The following is a 24,729-nucleotide window of genomic DNA, read 5'->3' as shown; positions in this document are numbered from 1 at the left end:
ATGATGGGTTAGTCCCTTTGAGCACGACGAGGTTTGTTTTAAAACGCCAAGTTCCTCGGAGGGTGCTGCAGCAGCTACTTCTGGGCAAATAGAGCAGTGTGGCTGACATTAGCTGGCGATTTGGTATGCTGGCTGTTGAAAGCGTGCTCATGTGAGCGTGCCGAGGCAATAAAGATAGAGTTGCCATATTGAGTGAAACCACACAGCGGTAATTAAACGCTTTTTCCATTACAGGAGTTTGTTGCGAGTTCTCTCTTGCTGCATTATTATGTATGAAGACACTATATTCTGTCTGGCAGTTTGTTGCTACTAACCAGTAAAAGATTGCAGATGAAAGCGTATGGGGAGAGTATTATGGTTTCCCATGTGAGGTCTCTTCCTCTAGGTTTAATAATTTGTTTCAGTGTCCTTTTATCGCTATTTTGTTTTGTTTTCTTTTAATTCCCCTGGGTAAGCGTATGACAGGCATCATGAATCCCACTGTAGTTTGTTGGAGAGGCAGGAATCAAAAGTCTAGGTTATCCTTACATCTCTGCCTCTTGCCAGTCTGCTCGTACAGGTCTGTAGAGAGTTGAAATAGCAGGACTCAACTGTGTAATAGTGTTCTAGCTGGGCCAGAGATCGCTCTGTCTGTCGCTCCCTGTTTGTTTCCTTGGCAAGTGTCCTTGGACCTTGTGTAGTTTGAGCTCTTCTCCACCTCTTGTTTATGCTAATAAAGAACCCCATATGGGACAATGTGTTGAAACTAGAGAAAGCCTCCCCATTGTGAAGAATAGGCCACCAGTGGGGTCCCAAGTCTTCCAAGCTGGAGAGAAGCAGGGTGTAAAACAACCCTTGTGTTGGCCAGTCTCCGCTCGTCTGCTTCTGAATGAATGTAGGTTTTTCTAGTGTCACACTTGGCACCCTAACAAACAGAGTTCCCCATCTCTGTTAGAAGGTTTTGGAATTGCACTTCAGGGGCATCTTAAATCCCAGCATTAGTTAGAGACTAATTTAGATTCTCCGAGTTACTTTTGGAAAGCCTGCGGGGACATTGAACTCTTCTGAACGTATTTAGCCAGGATTTTGTCTCAAATTTTTAATTTAGTAAAACGCTGGTTCAGATTTAGAAAAATGAAAGAGGACTTAAATCAGTATTTTAGAGCATTTTTTCAAGAAGCTGTCAGGTTCAAAGGTTTTGACTTTGTACTTTGTTTTGCTTTCAGTTAACAAGCATAAGCCATGGATTGAAACAACCTATCATGGTATAGTCACAGAAAATGACAACACAGTGCTCTTGGACCCCCCTTTAATAGCCCTGGACAAAGATGCTCCTCTGCGGTTTGCAGGTAAAGAATTCATCATCGTTTCTTCTTTAAGAAGTGGAAGTGCTTTCTCGATGACAAATGCTGTGTGTTACTAAGTGTGTTTTCCCTAACAGCAGCATAATGTTTTGAAGCTTTTAGACCCCAGGGAATGTTTGCGCATGGACTAGAGTTTTATTTCATGTTTACAGTTGTAAATACACAGCTGTATCCAAATACCCAGACCAGACCAGAGAGTACTTTATATTGCAGATATCCCATGCTTGTTCAGTTTCATGTTCTTTTTTTCTGTTTTGTTGGTAGGTCTTCTTGTTTGGTTGGGTTTGCATAGTGTCTGTATGGAAGTATTGGAAGGCTGACTGGCGTACTTGGTAATGAGGAGAATATGAATCATCTCTCACAATTCCTAAGTGCTTTAAGTGTGCGTGCTGGTGGTTTGAAAATAACAGTTTTATACCTTCTGGTGGATGGTAATGTTTTCTTGAGTGCTTGACATCAGGAAGCTTTAAGCAAGTACTGGCAGAGTGTCTTCAAATAGAGTGTGAATTTTGCAGAGGAAAATCCAGTGTCAGAGCGTCTCTTCACGTGAGACTGCTTGTCTCACTAAATTGTATAAACCTGTTTTCATTTAATGAACACTTTTACCCAACTGGAAGTTGGTTTTATTAAAGTTGGTTTTATAAATATTAGATATTTTGGGTTTCAAAAGCTAACAGTTCTCAAGCAGCAGTAGCAGAACAATGGATTTATCTTAAATTCTGGGAATAGCATGCTGATGTTGTAACCAAATTTTCCTCAATATGACTGTTAGATTTGAATTGCGTGAATTTTGAAACGCTGTGCTATAGGAATCTGTAAAAGCATTTGTCTGCCGTTGAATGAAACAATACTTGAATCTGTCTTTGAGGAGACCAAGTGTGGGAGGCGTGTTGAATCAGCGTTATCAGTTCTAGCTGGTGGTGCTGCGGTCGTGTCCCAGGATGCAGAATAACGTTGTTGTTGTCCAGCAGCGTCTATGTGGGTGTCTTACGTGTGAGGAGCCCATTAGATCAGTGACATGTTTTCACAGCAGAACGAAGTGTTTTCGGGATTAAATGGCTGTTTCAGCCCTAACCGGTACATTTCTACTTATAAATCAAATTTATTCAGGCTTCAAAAGGTTGGATATTTTAATTAACTGTTTAATTAATCATTTTAATGTCTGAAGCTTTCAGTTGGGTTTCTTCTTTACGATGTAAAAAGCAACTGAATTTTTATTGCATTTGAAAGAAACAATATTGCACCTGGATGCCTTCACATTGCTGAATGTGTTTTGTTATGAGAGTGTAATTCAGCGTCTTGCTAGCAAGGGGTTTGAAATGTTTCCCTCATAGAAGTAAGCGTTTCCTTTTTGATGTGTCTGTAAGAGGGTTTTAATCCCTCTTCCCCCACCCCTAGAGAGAACCACTTCTCAGCCACAGTACTTTATTTTTTCCCCCTTCTAATCTGAGATGCAAGAAGGATTTTTGTGGGGGTTAGGAATTTTTGACTTAGAGCATGAATATGCATAGAGCTTTGAAAATGACCTTGCAGAGTCTCTATTTCTTCTTTTAAAATAAACCCCCAAATCCACCAAGCTTTCCTGGCAGCCTCTCCCCGGAGGTGTGTGGGGCTAACACGTGATGCCGTGTTCCACGGCCCTCCGCCGGCCCGTGTTTGTTCAGGGCTGGAGCTGTGCTGACGTCCTGTCTGCAGAAGGCTGGTCTGTAATGCAGCGCTCAGCGGGGTGAGGGCTGCGGTGGGGTGGCATGTACAGGAGATGAATGACACCATGTAATCAAATGGAGAAGGATTTTGATTTTGTCGCATCCGATGAGTGATTCACTGGATGAACAACAAATACGTCACACAGCTGGTTGGCAAACTTAAGGGGAAATGTGGTCGTGACAGTATTTCAGCTGTTTTTGCAGCAAATTTAAGGCATGCGTGGCGTGACGTTGTGTTTTGTACCTGTCATGCACATCGCTGAAATGGAGTTGTCACTAACTGTGAACTGTAAAATGGGTTTGCTTTTTAACAATTTTGTATGGCACTAGGAAATGGTTGGTTGTTGTAGGAACCGTTGTGCACGTAAGGTGTGGCGGGGGGGCTTTCCTGAAGGCTTCTCGTGATCCTCCTGCAGGTTGCAGCTGGGTCAGAGCTGGGAGAATCCACAGAAGCAGTGTAATGGGAATGTGGAGGCATAGCTGACTCCAGCATTTTAAGTGTCTGTCAAGTACTGTATGTCCACTTTAAATATCTTAAGAAACCTTTTTTTGTAACTATATAATGAATATAATTATATAATTTTACTTTTTTTACTTTAATCATTAAATCATAACAGTACAGAAAGAGATAAAACAGTTAAAATCAACAAAACTTTAAAATTTAATCAAATCGGCGCTGTCATTTGATTGTTCTACATTAGAAAAGACAAATATAGAATGCCTTTAGGTTACAGGATTACTGTATCCTAAACCTGTGTTAGCTGTAAAATGAAATGTGTTTTCAGCTGTGATTACAGGTGAGTGAAACACAGCGAAGCTCTATTCTAGTTACAGTTTAGCTGATCAGTTTCCAATATATCAGATATACCCTCATTTACAGATTGATCGTAATTTTGCTGTAAAAGCGGGAGAGGCAGGCATTTATTAAATTAAATTTCTTATTTCAGTAATGTATCTCAGCTTCAGAATGGATTGAGAAAAAGCGTTACGCGCATGAATAGCGTGAATCCTTAGGGAGCGTGGTATGGGGCTAATGGCAATGAACAAAGTCACTGCCAAGAATTTTATAATCACAGAAGAGCCTTACCTATACAATATAATATATACTTTTAATAACTGAGATTAAAATGAATATCATCCATTTATGGAATATTGATCTGTAAATTGTTTAGTGTGTCTTGAAACAGCTCTGTAACAGTCCAAGATATTTTTGAGAAAGGAGGGGAGACTTAGTTTTTGAAATATTTTGTACTTGGAGATTTGCTTCTTTTCATTGTAGAGACGCTTTGAAGAAGGGAGCTCAAAAAGCCTGTCAGGTTGGGCCATCTGCAATTGCTTTTTTAGAGCACTTATAAGTAACACCATAGTTTTTATGCATTATAACTTTTTCAGTCACAAGACCCTTGTCTGCGTAGTAATAAAAGGGCTTTTTGTTAATCTTACTAGTGTGAAGTGGAAAATACGATTGTATTGGGTCAGTTAGTGTTCTGAGGAACATCTGGCAGGGATTGAGCTATAGCACACCTTGAACAGAAGCTTTACACCTTACAAAGATCTGGACACACGTGGGTATTTACTGGAGAGCTTATGTCTTAGGTTCAGGAGTCAAAAATGTAACGCCTGAACTTTGTAGCATCCAAAGTGGTGCTGGTGCCAGAGATAAAGGTCACTTAGCTGGTAAAGAACTGACCAGTGTTTAAACAGCCTCCCCTTCTCCCCAACAGGGAGTTGTCGCAGTGATGCACTTCTCCCTCTTCTCTCCAGTATCAGGCTATCTGCATTAATGCTCCCTCTCGTGTATTTTTCCCTGTAATCTTAATGTTCCACAGGCAATGCCTGGCTCTCAAGGTTTGAGTTGGAAAGGAGCAGGAAGGTGGATGCACAGGGGTAAGACATGTGGAATAGTTAAAACCTTGCAGCGGTAACATCGTTCTGCATAATCAGTGGTGTCAGCCGTGAGTTTCAGCAGTGTAAAATTTTCCTGAATGATTCCATTGCCAAAACACATTAAAATCTGAGATTGTATTTATATCCTGTGTAAGAATAGACTGAAATGAATTATGTGGGTGCCACAAGAGGCAGCATACTTAGTGCATTAAAATAAAGAACTGATTATAAATCTAGGGATTACCCAAAGTGAGTTTCAGGGAGAACCTAATGAGACCTGTTTCAGAAACTGGCTCCTTTTGAAGTGAAGGACTAGAAATCATGATACAAGATAAGGTAATTTCCCTTAATTATATTTCTCCTTTAGTCTTAAACTATAAATTTGCCTTTTTAAGAAAAATACTCCTCTGTAACTCTAGTGCGTCTTTTTAAGGCCGCTCTAGGATGGAGACTTGAATAGCTGTGTTACTGCAAGTTGTTCGAAATACATGAGAATTAGCAGACCTGCTAGAAGTGATTTTAAGGGTATAGGTCTGCCTTGTTGTACTGGAATTCATTGCAAAGATAATGGTAATCAGGAAAAGATAATTGATATCTTGGATGATATGTAAAAGGTGGTAGTGTGGGGTTTTTAAAAATTAGAATTTCCAGGGGAGTGAAGAATAGGGTCAACTATCTTTTAATTAAACCTGTGAAAGCACTCAGTGCCTATCACAGTGCTCTTAATACCATTGTAAAACTCGGTTCTAGCCAAGATCTCCTTCTAAGTGCAGAAGGTCCAGGACGCTGTGGAAGCCCTCACTTTTCAGGAGCAACCAGAGGAGACAAGGCAGGCTGCTCTAGGGCATCCTCAGGACTAGTAGGTGAATATATCTGAGTACTTGCATCTCTTCTGTCCAGCGTTACAGTGTTTGAGCAGTAGAATAAAATGATAGAAGCTGTTGGTTGCTTGTTTAACCTGGAAAAGCAATATGCTGCTAGGAAAAATATATAGTTCCCTCCACCTTCCCACCTTCCATTTCTTCCATTAAAGCTTTTATGTTCATTAGGATCACAATTTAATGTGTACATTTTTAAAATCATAAATTACGACAATACTGTCAAGTTCAGTTTGATGTACAATTTAAATTCTGCAAATGCGAGGTGTTACACGACTTAGACTGTTAAAAATGTATGTGAAAACACAAAAATCCCATGACTATTTAAAAAAAATCCTGGAATTCAAAAGGGGAATATGAAGGTTTTTAATTGTAGAAACATGATTTCAGTATAATGGATAAAAGCTTGTTAGAACTATGTAATATGTCTCCTTTAAATAGAAGATAAATTCTGATTTATTTAAAAAAATATTCTGATAAATTCTACTTTATGGATAGTTCTTCATCAACATGGAACTTTGAAATTACCTTTCATTTAGCAGTTGACATTATTAAAGAGAAAGAAAGAAAAGGAAAAAAACCCTTTTGATAAACTTATTAACTACTTCAAAATTCTACAAATGACAACCTGGAGTTAAAAGATTAAATCATATTTAACATAACTAAAACTCTAAAATTGTAACAGTTACAGCAAATCACCACTGGAATTTTAAAAGACATCTTTTCCAAAGCTTTTCTGTGTAATGTGTTCATCTTTGCCTTTTCCTTATTTGCTCCCTTTCAACCTTTCCTGTTACTGACTTGGGTTTATCTTTTCTCCCTTTAGAGAGTTTTGAGGTGACAGTCACCAAAGAAGGTGATAAAGGGTTCTTTCTATCCCTTTTACGACTATTAACCTACTAACTTTGGTTATGAAATGGGGAATCAGCACTGAAACAGAAGATCCTGTCATGCTCTTTTGTCCCATTTATTCTCCCAGTTCTTTTCTATTTAAGCTATCGATTAAAAACTGTTATGTAACCAAACCCTTGGTTAGAAATATCTGTCAATCAGACATCCATTTGAACCATTTGGGGGTATCGTGTCTTGTATGGACACTGAAGAAGCTGGTCTGGGGAAGTTACTTCTGTGGGACACCTTCAGTTTTCCCCTGTGCTTTGTAAGGTGATTTTTAACTGCCGAAGCATTATAGCACCTTCCCTGCAATACGCTGCCTTCAGTTCGTACTTCTGTAGTTTAAAATTGGACTCAAACACCTGGTTTTGAATACCTGTAGACACGTTTACAGTAGGAGTGCATTCTTGGGACACTGTAAATGTAACAGCAAAACAGTGGTTTATGCTGGGGTAAGAAAATCACATTTGAACCGAAACAAGCTGCGCAGGTGAACCACAGTGTAGGTGATCAGAGCGTTCGAGTGGCTTTTGTTAGCCCAGCCAGGCGTGCTGGGCTGACAGGCTGACCCCGCTGCGCCAGCAGTGCGCTCTTAGGCTTAGATGTGTTTTAAAATGAGGCACCTTGAAAGTTTGTGAGGCTGAAGAGTTTGGATAGAAAGGAACGCTTACCAGCTGGTTCCATGGGAGAGCGTCCTCGGCTGCCATACGCGGTCTGCGTTAGGAGATAGCTGTTGAAATGGATGCCTGAGAAGTTGGTATTTCTACCTTTCTCATTCAGTAGTTTATTTTGATTCCCTAATTTTAGCCAGGTACATTGCACAGGAAGACTTTGTTCTTTGATTGTTGACAGAATTTCTGTAATCATGGTGCTGAACCTGTACTCGAAGCTTTTTCATCCCTTGACTTGTAACTGTGCATTTTATTAACCTTTTGCTCTGGTCAAAACAAACAAGCTGCCCAGCTATCCCAGTAGCTTGGCGTAGAAGAGATTACCAGTGGCCTTGGCTGTAGGCTCTCATAAGATCTACTCTTGCCCTAGAGCTCTCTCAAGTACTCCTGTGAAATGCCTGTCTACCTTTCTCTTTTTCTCTTTTATATTCCTGCATGAATGGATGCAAAGTAAACAAGTTGCTTGGAAGGCAGACATGCTTCTTTTTACTAAAGTTCCCGGAAATCACCCATTTTAAAGCACAGTCCTCTTGCTTTGTCCACAGACCCTCACAAACCCTTGGCTGCAAAATACTGGTCATTTATTTTTAAAATGTGTAATAATTTGGACCAGTTCTAACCTCTCTTACTTTGAATCTGTAGGTGAGATTTGTGGATTTAAAATTCACGGGCAAAATGTTCCCTTTGAAGCAGTAGTGGTAGATAAGTCCACTGGTGAGGGAATAATACGCTCTAAAGAAAAGCTTGACTGTGAACTCCAGAAGGACTACACATTCACCATACAGGCCTACGACTGCGGAAAGGGGCCGGATGGAGCGAACGCAAAGAAATCCCACAAGTAAGTAAATCTCGGGTGGGCTGAGGGGGAGGTTGGTTTCAAGTGGTCTCCTGCAGATGGGGGTTTGTGGTCTGTGTATTTAAATATAAACCAAGTGTTCATACTGGAAGACTTCCATGTAATGGTGATATAAATAGCAGCAAAATGGAAAGAAACTGTTTTGACATGTCTTTTACTGTGTTCTGGATGATACTGATTTATCCCTCGATGACTGAATGTCTATTAGAAAATAGTGTGGGGATGGAAGCAGGAAAACTGTTGGTCTGTTGGTATAGTTAAAATCTGGCTTGAGTTGATACAAGGAGTTTGCGTGGGATAGCCAGCCTGGACATTGTTTCAGAATTCGGTTTCTGAAACCGAAGAACTGGTTCAAGAAGTCAGTCTATGTTAAACTTGTCAAAATGGATGAGATTAGAAGTTGCCATTCAGACAGCCTCACCAAAACAAGGTCAATAGCACAAGATTCATCTCTGCCTAGATTAAAGAACGGGAACAAAGCAATCTTCAGCTAATCTTTATCTGAAGAAAAAGCCAGAATGTAAAATGCTCTCTAGAAAATCCGCTTGAGAATAACTGTTTAACTCCCTGGTGTAAACATCTGCGGAGCATGTGGGAGATTACTGTTTGTGTGAGGCGAAGAAGGGCGTAGATAAGATGAGGAATGGACCAGCGGCAGTCAGCTTGGCGGTGAGCACAGCCTTGTAGCTCTATAGCTGTGTGCTCCAAAGAGGCAGCAGAACCTTATCTCTGGAAGCGTTACCCGTACGGAAAATAGGTGTGCTCTTAAACTCTGATACTCAATTTGCCTTTTGAAGAACAATTTCAAAGAGAAAGATGAAGACAAATGTTTTGTTGGGTTGGCAGGAATCAAATTCTCCATTCAGTTAGGCAGTGTACAGTTCCTTCTCCACACTGTAGTATTTACCTAGATTTTTCTATGTGCACTAGTTAATTGAGATACAAACTTTCTTCTGATGGCTCTAGTAAAAATTATTGTACAAGTTCACGGCTGTGTAACGAACCAGTCCAGATGTAGCAGCATACTCTGCAGCTCTTCCTACAGCAGAATGATGGGTTTCCAAGACCTGCATCTACAAACCACTGTTGAAATTTCCCTGGCCCGTGGCCACCTGTGTTATGGAGTTTTTTGTGGCTTTTAACCATCTTGGAGTTCAGCTGTTACAGTCAAGGATATAAGTTGTGTTTGGTACAGAAGGCCATTTTTTGTGGCATTTATTTAGCTAAAATAAAACCTTAAAGACTTTTTTTTTTTTTTTGCATAAGCATTAGAAAACTTCTGCTTTTATGGAAGGACTGTAGCGATTGAATTCTTTACTAGTTTACATTCCAGACGCTTTTCATTATTCACCTCTTCTCCTTGGTCGTTGACAGAAACAGCATTATTTTCCTATTCTGTGTTTGCCAGCAGTCAGTGACAAGCACAGAAGGATGGAATTGAAGATCCAGTCTCTTTAGGATTATCTAGCTAGCTATACAATGTGTTAAAGTGGGTCTTCGGTGATTCTTCCATTTAAATTGTCTAATCTCTCATTCCTACATCCAAGAAATAAGCCACTGTCTTACACAGCTCAGTACGTTATTAGCAGAAGAAAGCTAATTAAATGCACTTGACTGAGCTCTTAGTCTAAGACCACTCTTAACTGTCAGCCTTGTTCACATGAAATAAAAATTGGGTGTTTATATCAAATACTCTGACAGCAGGAAAGAAGTAAAAGGATTGTACTGTTATAACAGAAATAAAAGCCTGTTTTGTCATGGCTGTGTTTTGTTGTACTTTTGTAAAATGGCAGCAATTTAGTAGTTGCAATACAGGGATTTAAACTCCTGCAAATAAACAGCAATAGTAAGCAGTAACCTAGAACTACGCTGAATTACACAGCAACACACTGTGGAAACGCCACTGCTTTCCTAGTGAGGGTAGTTAAGATTATTAGTTTTATTAGTCATTGGTGACTTCTGGGAGCCTGAATTCTGAGGGTGGCTTTGTCTGTAAAAGAGGGAGCCGTCTGATCAGACTCCTTCCATGAGCAGGAGCTTTGCAAGGTGCAGGAACCTCATCTTTCTGCTTTCTTTCCAGAGCAACAGTACACATTCAGGTGAACGATGTCAATGAGTACGCTCCAGTGTTCAAAGAGAAGTCCTACAAGGCAACAGTTATTGAAGGGAAGAGGTATGACAACATCCTGAAAGTGGAAGCAGTGGATGCGGATTGTTCGCCTCAGTTCAGCCAGATTTGCAATTACGAAATTGTAACTCCGGACGTACCTTTCGCTATTGATAAAGATGGTAAGATTACGGTGCGAGATGGAGTGGGATTTACCGTAATTTGCTGCCCTAAGAACAGGTCTTCCAACTGGTCAGCATGAAACAACAGCAAACAACTTGTTTTAGCCCTTTCCTACACCACATCGCTAAACGGCCATGTTCACTTTAGCAGTTAAGGAAAAGTGAGATGTCTTTCAGTGCCAATACCATGTGCTATCTGCTGATGCAAGGAGCAGATGGTCTGTTGCATGTGTGGTGTTTCTTGTAAAATGCTTTTCAAAATAAAGGAGATGTGGTATTGAGTTATAAACCAGGTCTCGGTAGGCTTTTTTTGCCTACAGTTTCTATTCTGTATTAGGATAGCCTTTGCTAATTAGCTTTCAAAAATGGGATTCCATGTGTGTGCTTTTCACATTTGAGATGCTCAAATATGGCTCTGGAAATTACAGTATCATGGTTATTGGTTTTGAAGTGTAGTGATTTTGTTTAGGTCATTTCCTTTCCCCCAGTGATCTCTGGACCCTTCAAAGTAATATAGACTGCTTCAAGCAAGCTGATGAAGCAAGGGAAAACAGTTTTCAGTCAGCTTTAGTTTGAGGTTTTTTGGGGGGTCCACATTACCAGTGGATAATTTTCTTGGGTGTGCAAATTAAAAAAAAAGTCAGAGAATCCTGGCACTTGCCACATAATTTATGTATCAATTACTACCTACAAAGAGTTTCGTTTTGACTAATATACTATACCCTTAAGAGCCTGTTAAGTTCACACCTGCTGTTCTGTGAATGTGTGCTCATCTCTGGGTTTATGTAATTTTTAGGGATCTGGGTCTGATGTCTGGCATTGAGAGGTCAGATAGCAAAGGTCTGATTCACTTGCAGGTGTGTCTGCTACATCATGGTACCTGCATGAAGTACATAGGCAGTACCCTGTACTGCCTTTAATGCGGCAATGATCCTGAGAAACAAGTAGGTATTGACGTCTGATACTGCCTTTTTTTTGTGTCAGGTTATATAAAAAACACAGAAAAGTTAAACTATGGTAAAGAGCATCAGTATAAACTGACAGTAACGGCGTATGACTGTGGGAAGAAGAGAGCTGCTGAGGATGTGTTGGTTAAAATTAGCATTAAGCCTACATGCAAGCCTGGCTGGCAAGGTTGGTGTGATCTCCTTCCTATCTGCTTTTAGCATTTGCCAGTACCTTCAGTTAAACGTGAGAGATTTTTAAATACTGTTTCTTTGGATAAATACACAGGTTGGAGCAAACGGATAGAATACGAGCCTGGTACTGGTTCCTTAGCTCTCTTCCCCAGTATGCGTCTGGAGACCTGTGATGAGCCAATAACCTCGATTGAAGCAACGGTTGAGCTAGAAACCAGCCATATTGGTAAAGGCTGTGATCGAGACACCTACTCTGAAAAATCCATTCACAGACTCTGTGGTAAGAGTGCTGCTGTTCAGAATAAAGTGGTCCTTTTTTCTTATTAGTTTTAATATTATGTTAGACAAGTAGATGAAAAAACGAAGTGTCATTTGGAAAAAACAGTTTACGTACATCAGTTATACTGTGCTTGCCCCAGGAATAAAGGGCACCTCGGCATCCACGTGTGCTGCAGTAAGAGGTTTTATGAAAAGCTTATGGTTCCTTTGTGGCCAATATGGAAGAATTGAGATTACGGGGCAGGTTATCACTGATGTTTTATGTCTTCCATTTCAGTTGAAGTTAGTTGAAAGTGTGAATCCAGCATAACCCTGGTAGAGACCCAGGCAATTCCTAAGCTGTTCCCTGATGAGGTCGCTCTGATTAATGATTTAGGCTTGAAGTGGGGAAAATCCAGCAAGCCCAGTAGCTGCTCATTGCTCCTGACTGTGGTGTTACTAGAGATCTGGGAGGTGGTGTTCGTGCAGCCCTCTTCAACTGGGTGGGTATTAGTCTTGCAACTAGTACAGTCAAGAGAAACCATCAGGTTCATGGGCCTGAGGGACAAGTGGTATTAATGTAGTGGTTCCTGAGATGAGAGGCAGAATAAGATGGTGCAGCTGTAGAGATGGTGAGCAAAACAATTTGAATGAGATCAGTTGTCTACCCAAAAGTTAAATACACTTAAGTCATTGTGATATTAGACATTTACTGTTGGTGCCACGTTATTTAAAAGGAGAATTGTTTAATATGTGATGGTAGTGCGTAATCCTGACGGCTGTGCTGAAAAACTAGTGCTTAGAAAAACTGTTTGGTTCAAAACTAGATTTGAATCAGGTCTTTTTAGTTTCCACCTGTTTTCATTTGAGCATTTTTATTGTAGGTGCATCTTCTGGCACAGCTGAGCTCCTTCCCCCTCCAAGCAGCGCTGCTAACTGGACAATAGGACTTCCTACCGATAACGGTCATGACAGTGACCAAGTCTTTGAGTTTAACGGCACACAAGCTGTGAAGATCCCAGATGGCGTTGTCACAGTCAATCTGAAAGAACCCTTCATGATTTCAGTATGGATGAGGCATGGGCCTGGAACCAAAGAGAAAGAGACAATTTTGTGCAATTCAGACAAGACAGGTTCGTTGACACTTTGAATATAAAGTCTCATTGTTAGGGTGGGTTTGTTTGATTGTTTGTTTTTCTAGGCTCTGCAGCATATTTGAGAACCTTAAGTTTTTCCTCTAGGTTAGGTTTTTCTTGGAAGTGAAATGAACTGTAGAAGTCGCTCTTTATTGTGCTTACCCATAGGCACAGCCTTAGGTTAACTTCAGATTAGTCAGACTTGTTTTTCTAATTCTATCTCAATTTACATTATGCATTTCTTTTTGCCTTGGTAGATGATTTATTCTGGCAGTGCAGTCTCGATCTTGCATCTCCAAAGATAGCCTTATTCTTGATGCTGCCTAAAATCGTTAAGATATGTGTGTCAGGTTTAGTGACAGCATTTGCTATTATATTTTTTTTTTTCTAGGAGGAGATAATTTCTCTTTCTGCAGTGATGGGGTTTTTTTTACCCTGTGCATAATTTCAGTCTCCGTGAATGCTACAGACACAGTCATTTAGAAGATGCTATTAATAAGGAAATCCGATAGCCCTGTTTCCATAATTGCTGTCTAATGGGGGTAAAAGAATTCTTGTCTTTGTTAGCTGGAGCAGTGCATTTGTTCAAATAAAGTATTAGAAAAATACTTTATTTAAAATGCTGCTAGGCTTTCAAAGGAAACTACACTGAGTATATTTTAAATTTTATTTGAAAATGAGAAAGTTTTAATGGCGTGTGTAATGCGCTAAAAGCATTTCTTTGAATAGGAGAAAAGTGATTCTCATTCAGAACCAGGCACAAATATTCTCCTCTTTACCCTACTTTCTCCCATTTCTGTTAATCAAAACCCAAACTTTGGATTCATGGAATTAAGTGAACTGGAGAAAAAAGGCAAATTTAAATACAGTTCTTCCAGATTTTTCTGTTTATTTAATTTAAATACTGTTTTCCCATATGAATCTAATCTGCCTTCATTTCAATATTGATTGTGTAGTATTGAAAGACTGGACCTAGGTTTGTTGGAGGGAAGCAATTTGGAGTATACTGCACTGGAACAGTAGTCAGATTTAACGCTGTCAGGCTGAAAGATGGACAGGATTTTGGTATTTTTTCATTCCCTCCTTTCTTGACTCATCCATGCCGTGGAATGGATTATTAGCTAAAATGTTTCTTTTGCTTATTCTTACTTGTTTTTCTGGTGTCTCACCTTTGTAGTTCTTCAGAGCTACGATTGTGTAGTTTCCTCTTAGGAAAGCGTGTCCACCTGCCATCACACGTACGCGTTTCAAAACAGTAATTAGATGTGGTGGAAGCAACTCATTTGTAACAAAAAGGCTCTTCTCTTTGCAAACAGAGCTCTTTCTCTGCTGCTGAGAGGTTTATCTCTGTGAGTCTTCAGTCCTGGGCCTTGGTTTAGAAGTGATTTGGAGATAGACGTGTCTATTTATTGTACAGTGCATTACTCAAGGGTTCTTCAAGAATCTTTGCCCTAACTACTATTACGTTCCTCTTAACACACCTGTTTTAATTCTATATTTGTTTCTTCCTATCAGTTACTTGGGGATTTATGTATAAAGTGAACAGAACTGGGCAAATTTTGTGGGGTTCTTAAGGTTTACAGAAAATAATAACGTTGACTAAAACTCCTGCGCAGATATGAACCGGCACCACTACGCGCTCTATGTACACAATTGCCGACTCGTTTTCCTCTTCCGCCAAGATCCTTCAGAGGGAAAAACCTACAAACCTGCTGAATTTCACTGGAAACTAAATCAAGTAAGTTTGGAAGGACAGTTGATAGGATGTTAGAATGCAGTGAAAACCATTGGAGACTAAACTCCCTGATGGTGTCATTATTAATAAATACTTTTTGCATCTCCAGACTCCTGATGTCATGTTTTATAGAACCCAGCAATACTTTATTTGTGATCAAGTGTCAGAGGTAGATTGAGCTCTATAATTTCATCTCTAATATAAAATACTGCTTTAGTGCTTTTATTAAACCCAGTGGGACACTGATGAAATAAATACAAATCCTTCTCCTGAACAGTAGGAAAATGTGGGGTTATGTATGAAGATACAGTGTCAGTCTTCTAGCTGCCATGCCAGTTGTCTTCCCTCAACAGACTGTTAGGTAGCGTGTGTGAGAAAGCAGGGAGCGTCCCAGTTTGGTTATAGCATTAAAGTACTTCTGAGCACGCGATGGTTTTGCAGATCGAACTGTTAATAGGATAACAGAAGAACTTACCTTCTTAATCCTTTTTCACAGTGAAGTAAAATTTGTGACTTTTTACGCATTGTGAGCAGTAGCTACAAATCACTTTTCTTAGTTAGATTTTACTCCACAAAAAAGAGGTTCCTCTGAGGGATGCAGGTGCTTTCTGCTTCCTATTAAAAGAGAGGAGTTGTCTGTATTCTTTCAGTCATGTATTCTTAATTGTTTTAGATTCGGAAGTGAAGACTGTAATAACTGATCTTCATTTTGGTCCTACTAAGATCTGCAGCAGTTATTTCTATGAATTCATTATGTTGATGATCATGAAGAGGCTGAGACAGAAGGGACTTAAAGGCTTTGTGTGCTTTTCCAGCCCTCTGGATCTGAGTGATCAAATAACCCGGTATATCTGTACATTCATAAAGGTTCTTTGAGTTGCTTTTTGTTGCTAGTACAGGTCTGTTTTGCCCCTTACCTAAACAACGAGGTACTTTCCAACATAGCCAACATTCTCCTGTGTTCTGTGCAGGACGGTGCATACTGGTAAAGAGGTGAAATGCCCATGTGTGTCCTGTGGGATGGTTGTTACTTTCCAAAAACTCTATAAATAACTTCGTTTTGGAAGGCTCTTTTCTATGCAGAATGGTGGTGTTTTTTCTCTGAACAGTCCCTCTGAGCAAATACAGGTCCTTTGTCAAGTGTTGTTGTATTATAACAGTATTTCAGAATGTGCTTGCAATGTGGATAGGTATTTTTAAATTGAAATATGTTGTTACGAGATACTGTAAAAATTAAAGGAACGGAAATACATGCAGCTTCCTATATTGGCAGTAGAAGAAAAGAAGCTATTTATAAACGTTTGACAGTTGGTTTGCTTTTTTCAGATGTGTGCCATGTGCGTGAAACAAAGCCTGTCTGTACAGCCTTATAGGTTGTCAGTATGTCTGTATAAGCAAAACGTGCATCAGATCGGATACTCAGCTGTAATTTAAAAAAAATTAATGTAGAATTTTTGAAATATTCTTTACTCAGGTGTGTGACAAAGAGTGGCATCATTATGTCATCAATGTTGAATTTCCTGCGGTAACTCTTTATGTAGACGGTGTTTCGTATGATCCTTTCCCAGTGACTGAAGATTACCCTCTCCATCCTTCAAAGATAGAGACGCAGCTCGTAGTTGGAGCGTGTTGGCAAGGTAACTATTTACAATCGATTAATTAACTTTTTTTGAACGGAATCTTTGTGGTTAGCCTAGAATTACATAGCAGGTCTTTTTAGTGCATGAAAGAGAACTGGGTTTGTCTTTGCAGGTTGTTTTTGTTCCTAGCTAATATCACACATTTCCTCTTTTTGTCATTTTTCCCTGGTTTTTTGCTTGTTGGCCATAGGTGTGTATCAATAGGAAGCTCCTCACCAAGCAGCCTTTCATCAGAGCGATTTCTGTGGTAACCATGGGAATGTAGATAGCTTATTTTTAATAACAGTTGTAAGAGTACATCACATACTTGAGATTCCTGAGCAGAACACTCAATTTCAAGTAGGCTGAAAAGCATTTTGTAGAAAAAGTGTTCTGCTAAATGGAAGCATGACCAGCAGACAATTCAGCCAAGCACACGGTGATGCTGTCTCTTGGATATTTTACCATTTCTGCTTATAAAAATAAACAGAGAAAGCATCTGCTTTTTTGTATGTAGACTGTGCCTTGTAACATGGTAGTCTACAAGCTGTAAAACGCTGAGTTACGTGCCTTAATTGTGAAACCTCCTCCTCAAAACCTGAAAGGGGAGAATAATGCTTCTGAACACAGAGGCTGATTGCCAGAGGACTTGGTAACAATGCTCTTGCTTCACAGTCCTCAATAAAGTATTTGCTTGCTGAGGAAATTACGCTCTATCTGGTCTAAAGCTGATCTGTTTCTTTTTGGTCAGAGAGAAGCCAGTGTTAAATCATGTTTTATTGTCGTTCAGGACGTAGACTGTGGCAGACTGCAGTAATGTGTAGAAGTAGCTTGTGAGTGAATGACAAATGGCAAGCTTTGAGACATACTCATCACGTTAACAGTCTTCTGTCTTACAGTGTCTCTTTTTTTTCTTTGAGGTGTGAATGAAGGTTAAATTATCAAAATATCCTCTCCATCAAATTCATTGTTTTGTGACAAGTTCACCATCTTTCGGTATTACAGTTATTTCAGTGCTAAACCCATTCTGTTGTCCCTTCCTTTGAGTCATTTAATTATTTTCTACATAATTAATCTCGTTCTGTCTGTGACTTTCCAACTATCTCTTCTAGCTCAAAGGGAAGCTATAATGGCTGGTTTTCAAGACACTGGAGCTTGGAAACTCTGTTCCCTCTAGGTGTATGGATTGTATAGTGGCTTCCATGTATGTTCTACATCCTAACAAAAGTGTACGCACGTAGTTTCAAAACCCCTGTGCTTTCCTATTGGCACTGTTAAATGATTCTTTAATTTCTTCTGACATGAATTTTCTTTTTAATCACAGCAGACTGAAATAGGAGCATTAAAGTCTGGAATTCAAGAACTTGAGGCACTGTTTAAAAATTCCACCGAAAGCCTGGGTTTTAGGGTGTTAGACCGCAGGGGGGAAAAAGGATGCCGAAGAGTGAAGTTGGTGCTGTGTACAGCTCACCTCTAAGGAGAGAGAGATTTTATGCTTTTGAAGAAGTTCTTCTAACCTTTCTTTTAAAAGATAAAAGAGCTGGTTTTCATTTTTGGTGCTTCCCCTCCTGGACACTTCCATGAGATAGGTCCACTGCTTCATACATACGATTCTATTATTGTAATAAAAAATCAGTGTGGGTAATGGCTCCTTTCAGCTTTTAATACCTTTCAGTGATTTGCTGCTATAGGCTGGATCTCTCCTTAATTTCCCCTTTAGTAGTAGGAGAGGAGAAAATCAATGGAGCCATTTGCTGGGCCTGTATCTCATTACTGATAGTGTTCTGTGTGAGATTCGGGCTATCCGTCATTGAAGTGTTCCCCAGTGTGACGGTTTTCACTGCAGCTTGTGTATGGGGCTCTTCAGGTCATCTCGTCAGGAATGTTATGTTCTTGTAACAACATAGCAGTGCTTCTTCCCCGCTTTGCAGCTATTGGTGTTTCAGAGAGCTCTGAATCCTTGAGAAGCTGGGTCGAGTGTAAGCAGACGGTTTTGGGGGAGTGCTGCTGTGTATTTTCAGTGATGAGAGTATGCCAAATTGTAATTACTTGGTCCTTTCCCTATTGTCCTGTTCTTTGTCTTGCTTTTCTACAGAATATACAGGAAATGAAAATGACAATGAAACTGTGCCTGAGACCTCTGCAGGTTGCTGGAGTTTTTTCCCTACTGTTTTATTTCGTTTTTAAGCCAAGACATTGCTTCATCTCGCACACAGCATGAAATACAGGCATTGCATTCGGGCCATTGACCTTCACATAATCCTCTCCTAGGCTTGTTTCTTCATTGTGCTTCTATTTCCAGAGCTTCATCAGCTTTCATTCAGCTGATTTTTTTGCTTTCTTTTTGGTTTTTTGGTATTAGGTGGGGGGGTGGTTGTGGGGTTTTTTTGTTTGCACCCAAATGCACATCTGTGTACAAATTTGCAGCCGTTGTGATTGCAGTGAAGTGGTGTAAAGTCAGTTGCTGATGTAAAATATCAGCTGTATTTTCTTTAGACCAGTTTTCTTAAAACGTAAACACACCTTATCCTATATAAATACATGTATATTTATGTATGTAGGCATGTGTGTATATCGTAGGATTATTCAGTAGGTTGGGAAGGACCTCTGGAAGTCAGGTAGCTCTGCTCCCCACCAAAGCAAGACTGATACCATATTTAAATCACGTTGCTCCTAATGGAACTCAGACAGCCCTGTAGCTCACAGTGGGTACTCACTTGATCTGAAATTGATATCACAGCTATCACATAGTCATTAACACAAGCTTAGACATCGTTCTTGAATCTGGTAGCTTAGTAAGTGATGACCTGGAAATACAGGTTTCCGGGTGGTGTCCTGTAGCCCCCGTTATTTAGCAAGATGGACTAGATGATCATCATGGTGGGGTTAGATGCAGCTATCTGACATCGAGAGGAAGGACGCTGTCATCTTCTATCCTGGTGGGCATCACCCGCTTTATAGAGAACCAGCTAATGGGTGTCACCTCAACGTGCAGGTTCAGGTTTCATAGTTCATCTCATTGGTTCTGTCTTTCATTTCTGAAGACACCACCTCGCTGTACGGGCAGTTTATTTTGAAATGTTTGTTATGGAAATACTCGCCTTAGTTTCACAGTTCAGGATGGCCACCCCTGTTTGAAGGCCATATGCATGGTGAACTGTTTAATTCTTTCTTTTTGCTTGAACGTAATCATGAGGTTAACACCCAGAATGGACGAGAACTAACCTGCATGTATGTAATGCTTTGTGGTACCAGAAGGCGTATTTGTTGTTTTACAAAAGAAAAAAAAAAAGGGTTTTTTTCCCAAAACATATAAAGGTTTTTCCTTCCTCCCTTTGTGAAGGTGGTGAACTCCACATGGCTCAGTTTTTCCGAGGCAATCTGGCAGGTCTGATGATTCGATCTGGTAAACTGGAAAACAAGAAGGTGATAGATTGCCTGTATACTTGCAAAGAGGGACTGGATTTGCAAATGGCCGATGGCGTTGGCAAAGGCGTGAAGGTAAAGTCGCGTACGGAGGGGAGCACGAACATTGCTTTGCTGATAATCGTTACCAGTTAGTAGGGGTGTCCCAAATAAAACAAGTTAATCTTTGTGGTACTTTGTGTTAAAATTACATGAAAACTGGGAAATCTTTCATGTATAGACATGGCCTTAGTGGAGTTTAAAAATGAAAGGCGCTGTGTTTAAGTCTTGAGGAGAAGTTCTGTATTTGCAGGCTCTCTGTTTTACGAGCTATACCAAGTTGTCTAATAAAAGATACAGACTTTTAACAGGCAGCTTAGCAGAATGAGCCTGACTTGCCTTTTTGTAGTAGCAAGGCTGTGTGAATAGAGCTAAATTTCTCCTGTCTCTTCCCTATTACTAAAACCTTCACATCCAAACTAAAAGTGTGTAGATTTTTTTTTTCCTTAAAGAAACACTAAATATATTGCACTGGAATAAGGAGTTAAATAGGGCAGGTAGACTGTGTACTACCAGGCCAGTAAATAGTGGCCTTATTGCTTTGAATACAGATGTAATTATCGTACCAGGCTAAGCAGCGCTGAGCTTCCAGCTTTAATTCCAGATCACATCAATGTTTGGGTATTCCTTTATTTTTGTCTGTTGTTTCAGATCCACATGAACCCAAGTCAGTCAACGCTGACCTTGGAAGGGGACGATATCGACAGAGTCGATAAGGCCATGCAGCACATTTCCTATCTGAATTCCCGCCAGTTCCCAACCCCTGGGATTCGGAGGCTTAAAATCACCAGCGTAGCCAGGTATGTCCAGTGCCGAAATGGCGCATCGCGGTGTAGCGATACCGAAGCCTGGAGCGATGTTGGTGTGTCTCGGTTGTGATAAACAAAAGGGTCTTGCTGTATGTAGCCATCACACTTTTGAGAACAGCACTCTGTTTTCTTTCTGAGAATGTAGTAAGGAGTGTGTACGACAGGGAGGAACTTCCTGTGAGTATCTCTCCAGTACCGCAGCCTTCATTAAAGGTGTTCTCTGTGGTTGTTAGTCATGGCACAGAAAATGGGGCCAAATGTTAACTGTAAGTAAAAATTAATCATGAGATTGCTCCCTTGGTGGGGAATTCTTACTTTGCAATGCAGCTGATGAATTTATCTAAGACTCCTGGGTCTGAGAGAGCTTTTTAAAAATGTATAAAGCAATTACTCTGTGTAATTGTGCCTCCCTCTCAAACAGCCTCCCTGACTGTGCAAACCTGCTTCTGTACCTCCTAGGTGTTTCAACGAAGAGGCCTGTGTCTCCATCCCTTCTGTGGAGGGATATGTAATGGTCTTGCAACCCGAGGAACCGAAAATCAGCCTCAGTGGCATCAACCATTTTGCCCGCTCTGCTTCGGAGTTTGAGAGTTCTGAGGGTGTTTCCCTCTTTCCTGAGCTTCGTATAATAAGCACCATTACACGGGAGGTGGAGCCAGAGGGAGATGGAGGTGAAGATCCTACAGGTAACACCCTGTTCTGCTTGGGACTGTTGCCTATCCTCCCCCCCTTCAGTGATCCCATTGGAGGGTTTTCCTCTTGCAAAGAGGTGTGGATTTTTGTTTCAGTACAGAATCTAGTAGGTGAAAAGGTGTATATTGCTTGTGAGAAGGAGTAGATACTCTGCTCTGGGCTAACAAAAACTCACCTGGAAATGGTAGTGAGCCCAGGCCTTTATCTTCGTGTAAATATCCCTTGTTTGTGTTCCGTGTTGTTTTAAAATCATTATTTAATGAATATTTGCTCTGAACTTCAGGCCCAGATCTCAGTATTTTCTCTAGAAGAAGAGTTGAGTTTGCATGTGACATTTTAGAGCTCTTGCCTACTTCACTTTTGTTTCTGCTTATCCCTTTGGCTTTTTCCCTGATTTTTAGTACAAGAGTCGTTGGTATCTGAGGAGATCATGCATAACCTGGACACGTGTGAGGTGACGGTGCTGGGGGAGGAACTAAATCAGGAGCAAGAAAGCCTGGAGATTGACATGACACGATTACAGCAGAAAGGCATCGAGATGAGTACTTCCAGCCTGGGCATGATAATCACAGGTAGGGGTTTGCTGCCTCTGGCCTTCCTGTGGGAAGGGTCTGGAGACAGCGATAATGTAACACTGTGCTAGAGAGATGGTTTGTGACACCTTACTCCAAATACTTCATCTCTGACTAGAATTTCAAGATCAGAGGTGTTGCAACTTGTTTGTAGAAAGCTGTGATTCTAGAAAATACGTCATTCTAGCAGCTCTTCTCTGTTCTTCTCTCGTGTCCCAGAGGGCCTGTGGAAATGATGTACACATTGCCCCAGAAAGGGCTTGTTCCTTGCACAGCTTACCCAGTGCCTAGGAGCGCGCATCGTCCCTTTCGGGTTTATATTCAAATATGTTCACGTATTTGAAAGAAAGGCTCCCAAAATCCCTTTAAAGACTAACTGGGGCTAGGATTTTATTACAAAATAATCCACAGAACTTCAGTGGAGCCACCCACGTATGTGTGCGTCTGTGCTGTTACCTTTTTGCTACGAACTGAAAGTCTGTCAGCCAAGAACACTTACGTGAAGAAAGGGAGTAGGATCTGTGAGCAGGAGATGAACTAGGACTTTGGCAAAGTCATTGTTTCACTGGTTTCTTTCCACAGGGGTTGATACTATGGCTAGTTATGAAGAAGTTTTGCATTTGATACGCTACAGAAACTGGCACACCGTTTCCCTCTTCGACAGGAAGTTCAAATTAGTCTGTTCTGAGCTTAATGGGCGCTACGTCAGCAATGAGTTTAAAGTGGAGGTATGTGAACTAACCTGATCGCTCTGAGAGGTTCTAGAGCGTGGGTGGCTGGAGGATGGAAGTTGTTGCCTCAACTGGTAGATAACCAGTCCATTATTGATTGAGATTTGTGGCCTGTAAGTAAATATTAGTCAACGTGTGCATTCCAGGCTCCCATGTTGCAAAATAGAAACTCTTCTGTATTAAGAAATGTGATTTTATTTCCTGAAGAAATTCTGTGAGCTTGAGTTGGGAACTCACCAAACTGTTGAACTGCAAGTGCTTCCCTTGTTCTGAGTAAACGTGCTCTTCCTGTGGCGCTGGTCAGGTACCCCGTGGCTAGGGTTCCACCACAGCAGGGTATGTTTAGCTCTGCTGTTTTAGCAAGGAAACATGAAATATACTGTGGAAATTATAAGCTGGCACTTGTACCGAAGAGCCAGCTGTGGTAAGTGTGGGTTGAACTAAAGAAGAGGGTTTTTCTTAATTCCGACTATAATACGGGTTTTTTTCTTTGCTGTTAGCTGAAGATATGCGGAGAGGAAGAGAGGATGAGAATGAAGAAGATGTGATTAATGTCTCATATAAATTCACGTGTACTGTTGTTTCAGGGTTAAAATGGTTGGCTACCAAGTTTGATAATAAACTGGCTTTATCTGTTTTCTTCTGCAACTGGTGTTGGTACTCAAACCTGCCAGACTAACTGAGCCAGACCGGAGTGCTGTGCAACTGAGGGGCTTGTGACAGGACATTGTGACAGACAAGGAGCTGCTGATGGGGATGATTGTCCCTGAGACAAAGCATTGCTGTGCTGAAGGAGAATGGGATGTCTGCTCTGGGAAATGGATACTTTTTTTTCCCCCTCTTTCTTCAGAAGTAAACTGTTGCACTCGTGGAGCTGACCATTTCCTCTTTGTTGCCAGGTGAACGTTATCCACACAGCTAACCCAGTTGAACATGCTAATCACATAGCTGCACAGCCCCAGTTTGTCCATCCAGTGCATCACACCTTTGTTGATCTCTCTGGTCACAACTTGGCTAACCCTCATCCATTTTCAGGTAAGGATTCTCAGTCACTGCCGTTCAGCCGGTTCTTTCCAGGCTTAAAATGTCGCAGAGGCTTCTTGCTGCAGAGAGGTTTTTTCCCCCAAGTTCAAGCCGGTGTGCTGGTCCGACACTCAAAGCCGCGGCTCGGTCCTGTTGTGCTGTTGCCCAGGCAGGGGGAAGTGGATTACTAGGGATCTAGGAAATCCCTTTTCCTGCCAGCAGGAGCTTTCTGTCGGTGTGTGTACACTGGAAAACGGGACTGTAAGATGCAGATAAAGGGCTGTGAGAACGGGGATGGTACTTCTGCTGAATGGCATGAGGAAAGAACTGCAGCGTTGTTCCCTCGATGAGCCGTGGCATCTGTCCTTTCTGTTTTAATTAGATTACTTTGGCACGGGTGTAGGATGCGAGAGGAGGGTGTGTGTGGTGGAATCTGCTTCCCATGTGTTGTCAGTCCTTCAGGTTGAAGTAACTATACTTAAGGAACTGAGATTTGGTTCTTCCTCTCCAACTGACTTTTTAACTGGCCTTGGACGTGCTGTCCCTGTGTAGCTCTATGGGATAACTGCATAACGCCCTTTCCCTCTTGCAGGTGATGGCAACAGGGAACTAGTCATGAGCGTTGTCTAAGAGTTACCGAACAGTCTCCTGTAAGAAACTCCTCCTGTCTCTCGTTGCAGTTGTTCCAAGTACAGCCACCGTTGTGATTGTAGTTTGTGTCAGTTTCCTGGTTTTCATGATCATTCTGGGAGTGTTCCGAATCCGAGCTGCACATCAGAGAACCATGCGTGACCAGGACACTGGAAAGGAAAATGAGATGGACTGGGATGACTCGGCTTTGACCATCACTGTGAACCCCATGGAGGTAAAGCTGGTGTCCAGCACTTAACAGAAAAATGCCCTTTCCAGCTGTAATGGTACGATTGTACATGGACAGAGTAGAGCAGAACCTACCCCCGAACACAGAGTCGAGGCATTAACTGTGAAATGTTAACAAAGGCACCGGTGACAAATGCCAAGAGCGG

General features: G+C 41.0%; 1 protein-coding gene across 1 annotated transcript in view; it reads left to right on the top strand.

Annotated features, from left to right (window-relative positions):
* Positions 1–1,205: 1,205 nt before the first annotated feature.
* CLSTN1 (calsyntenin 1) overlaps positions 1,206–24,729 on the top strand; it is a gene marked incomplete at its 5' end in the record, with an annotated part of 25,240 nt that continues 1,716 nt past the window's right edge. The window contains 17 exons of the mRNA XM_010138545.1: positions 1,206–1,328; positions 6,641–6,670; positions 8,022–8,217; positions 10,316–10,524; positions 11,509–11,658; positions 11,758–11,943; positions 12,806–13,054; positions 14,674–14,795; positions 16,267–16,429; positions 18,507–18,557; positions 19,755–19,912; positions 20,528–20,676; positions 21,145–21,371; positions 21,780–21,950; positions 22,533–22,678; positions 23,581–23,716; positions 24,385–24,569. Of these exons, the coding sequence (XP_010136847.1) occupies positions 1,206–1,328; positions 6,641–6,670; positions 8,022–8,217; positions 10,316–10,524; positions 11,509–11,658; positions 11,758–11,943; positions 12,806–13,054; positions 14,674–14,795; positions 16,267–16,429; positions 18,507–18,557; positions 19,755–19,912; positions 20,528–20,676; positions 21,145–21,371; positions 21,780–21,950; positions 22,533–22,678; positions 23,581–23,716; positions 24,385–24,569 (2,651 nt within the window). The remainder of the gene's footprint in view (positions 1,329–6,640; positions 6,671–8,021; positions 8,218–10,315; positions 10,525–11,508; positions 11,659–11,757; positions 11,944–12,805; positions 13,055–14,673; positions 14,796–16,266; positions 16,430–18,506; positions 18,558–19,754; positions 19,913–20,527; positions 20,677–21,144; positions 21,372–21,779; positions 21,951–22,532; positions 22,679–23,580; positions 23,717–24,384; positions 24,570–24,729) is intronic.

This window comes from Buceros rhinoceros, unplaced genomic scaffold (genome assembly GCF_000710305.1).
Source record: "Buceros rhinoceros silvestris isolate BGI_N320 unplaced genomic scaffold, ASM71030v1 scaffold20226, whole genome shotgun sequence".
In the NCBI taxonomy this organism is placed as follows: Eukaryota; Metazoa; Chordata; class Aves; order Bucerotiformes; family Bucerotidae; genus Buceros; species Buceros rhinoceros.
Note: the sequence above shows the minus strand (reverse complement) of the source record. Positions and strands in the feature narration are given on the sequence as shown.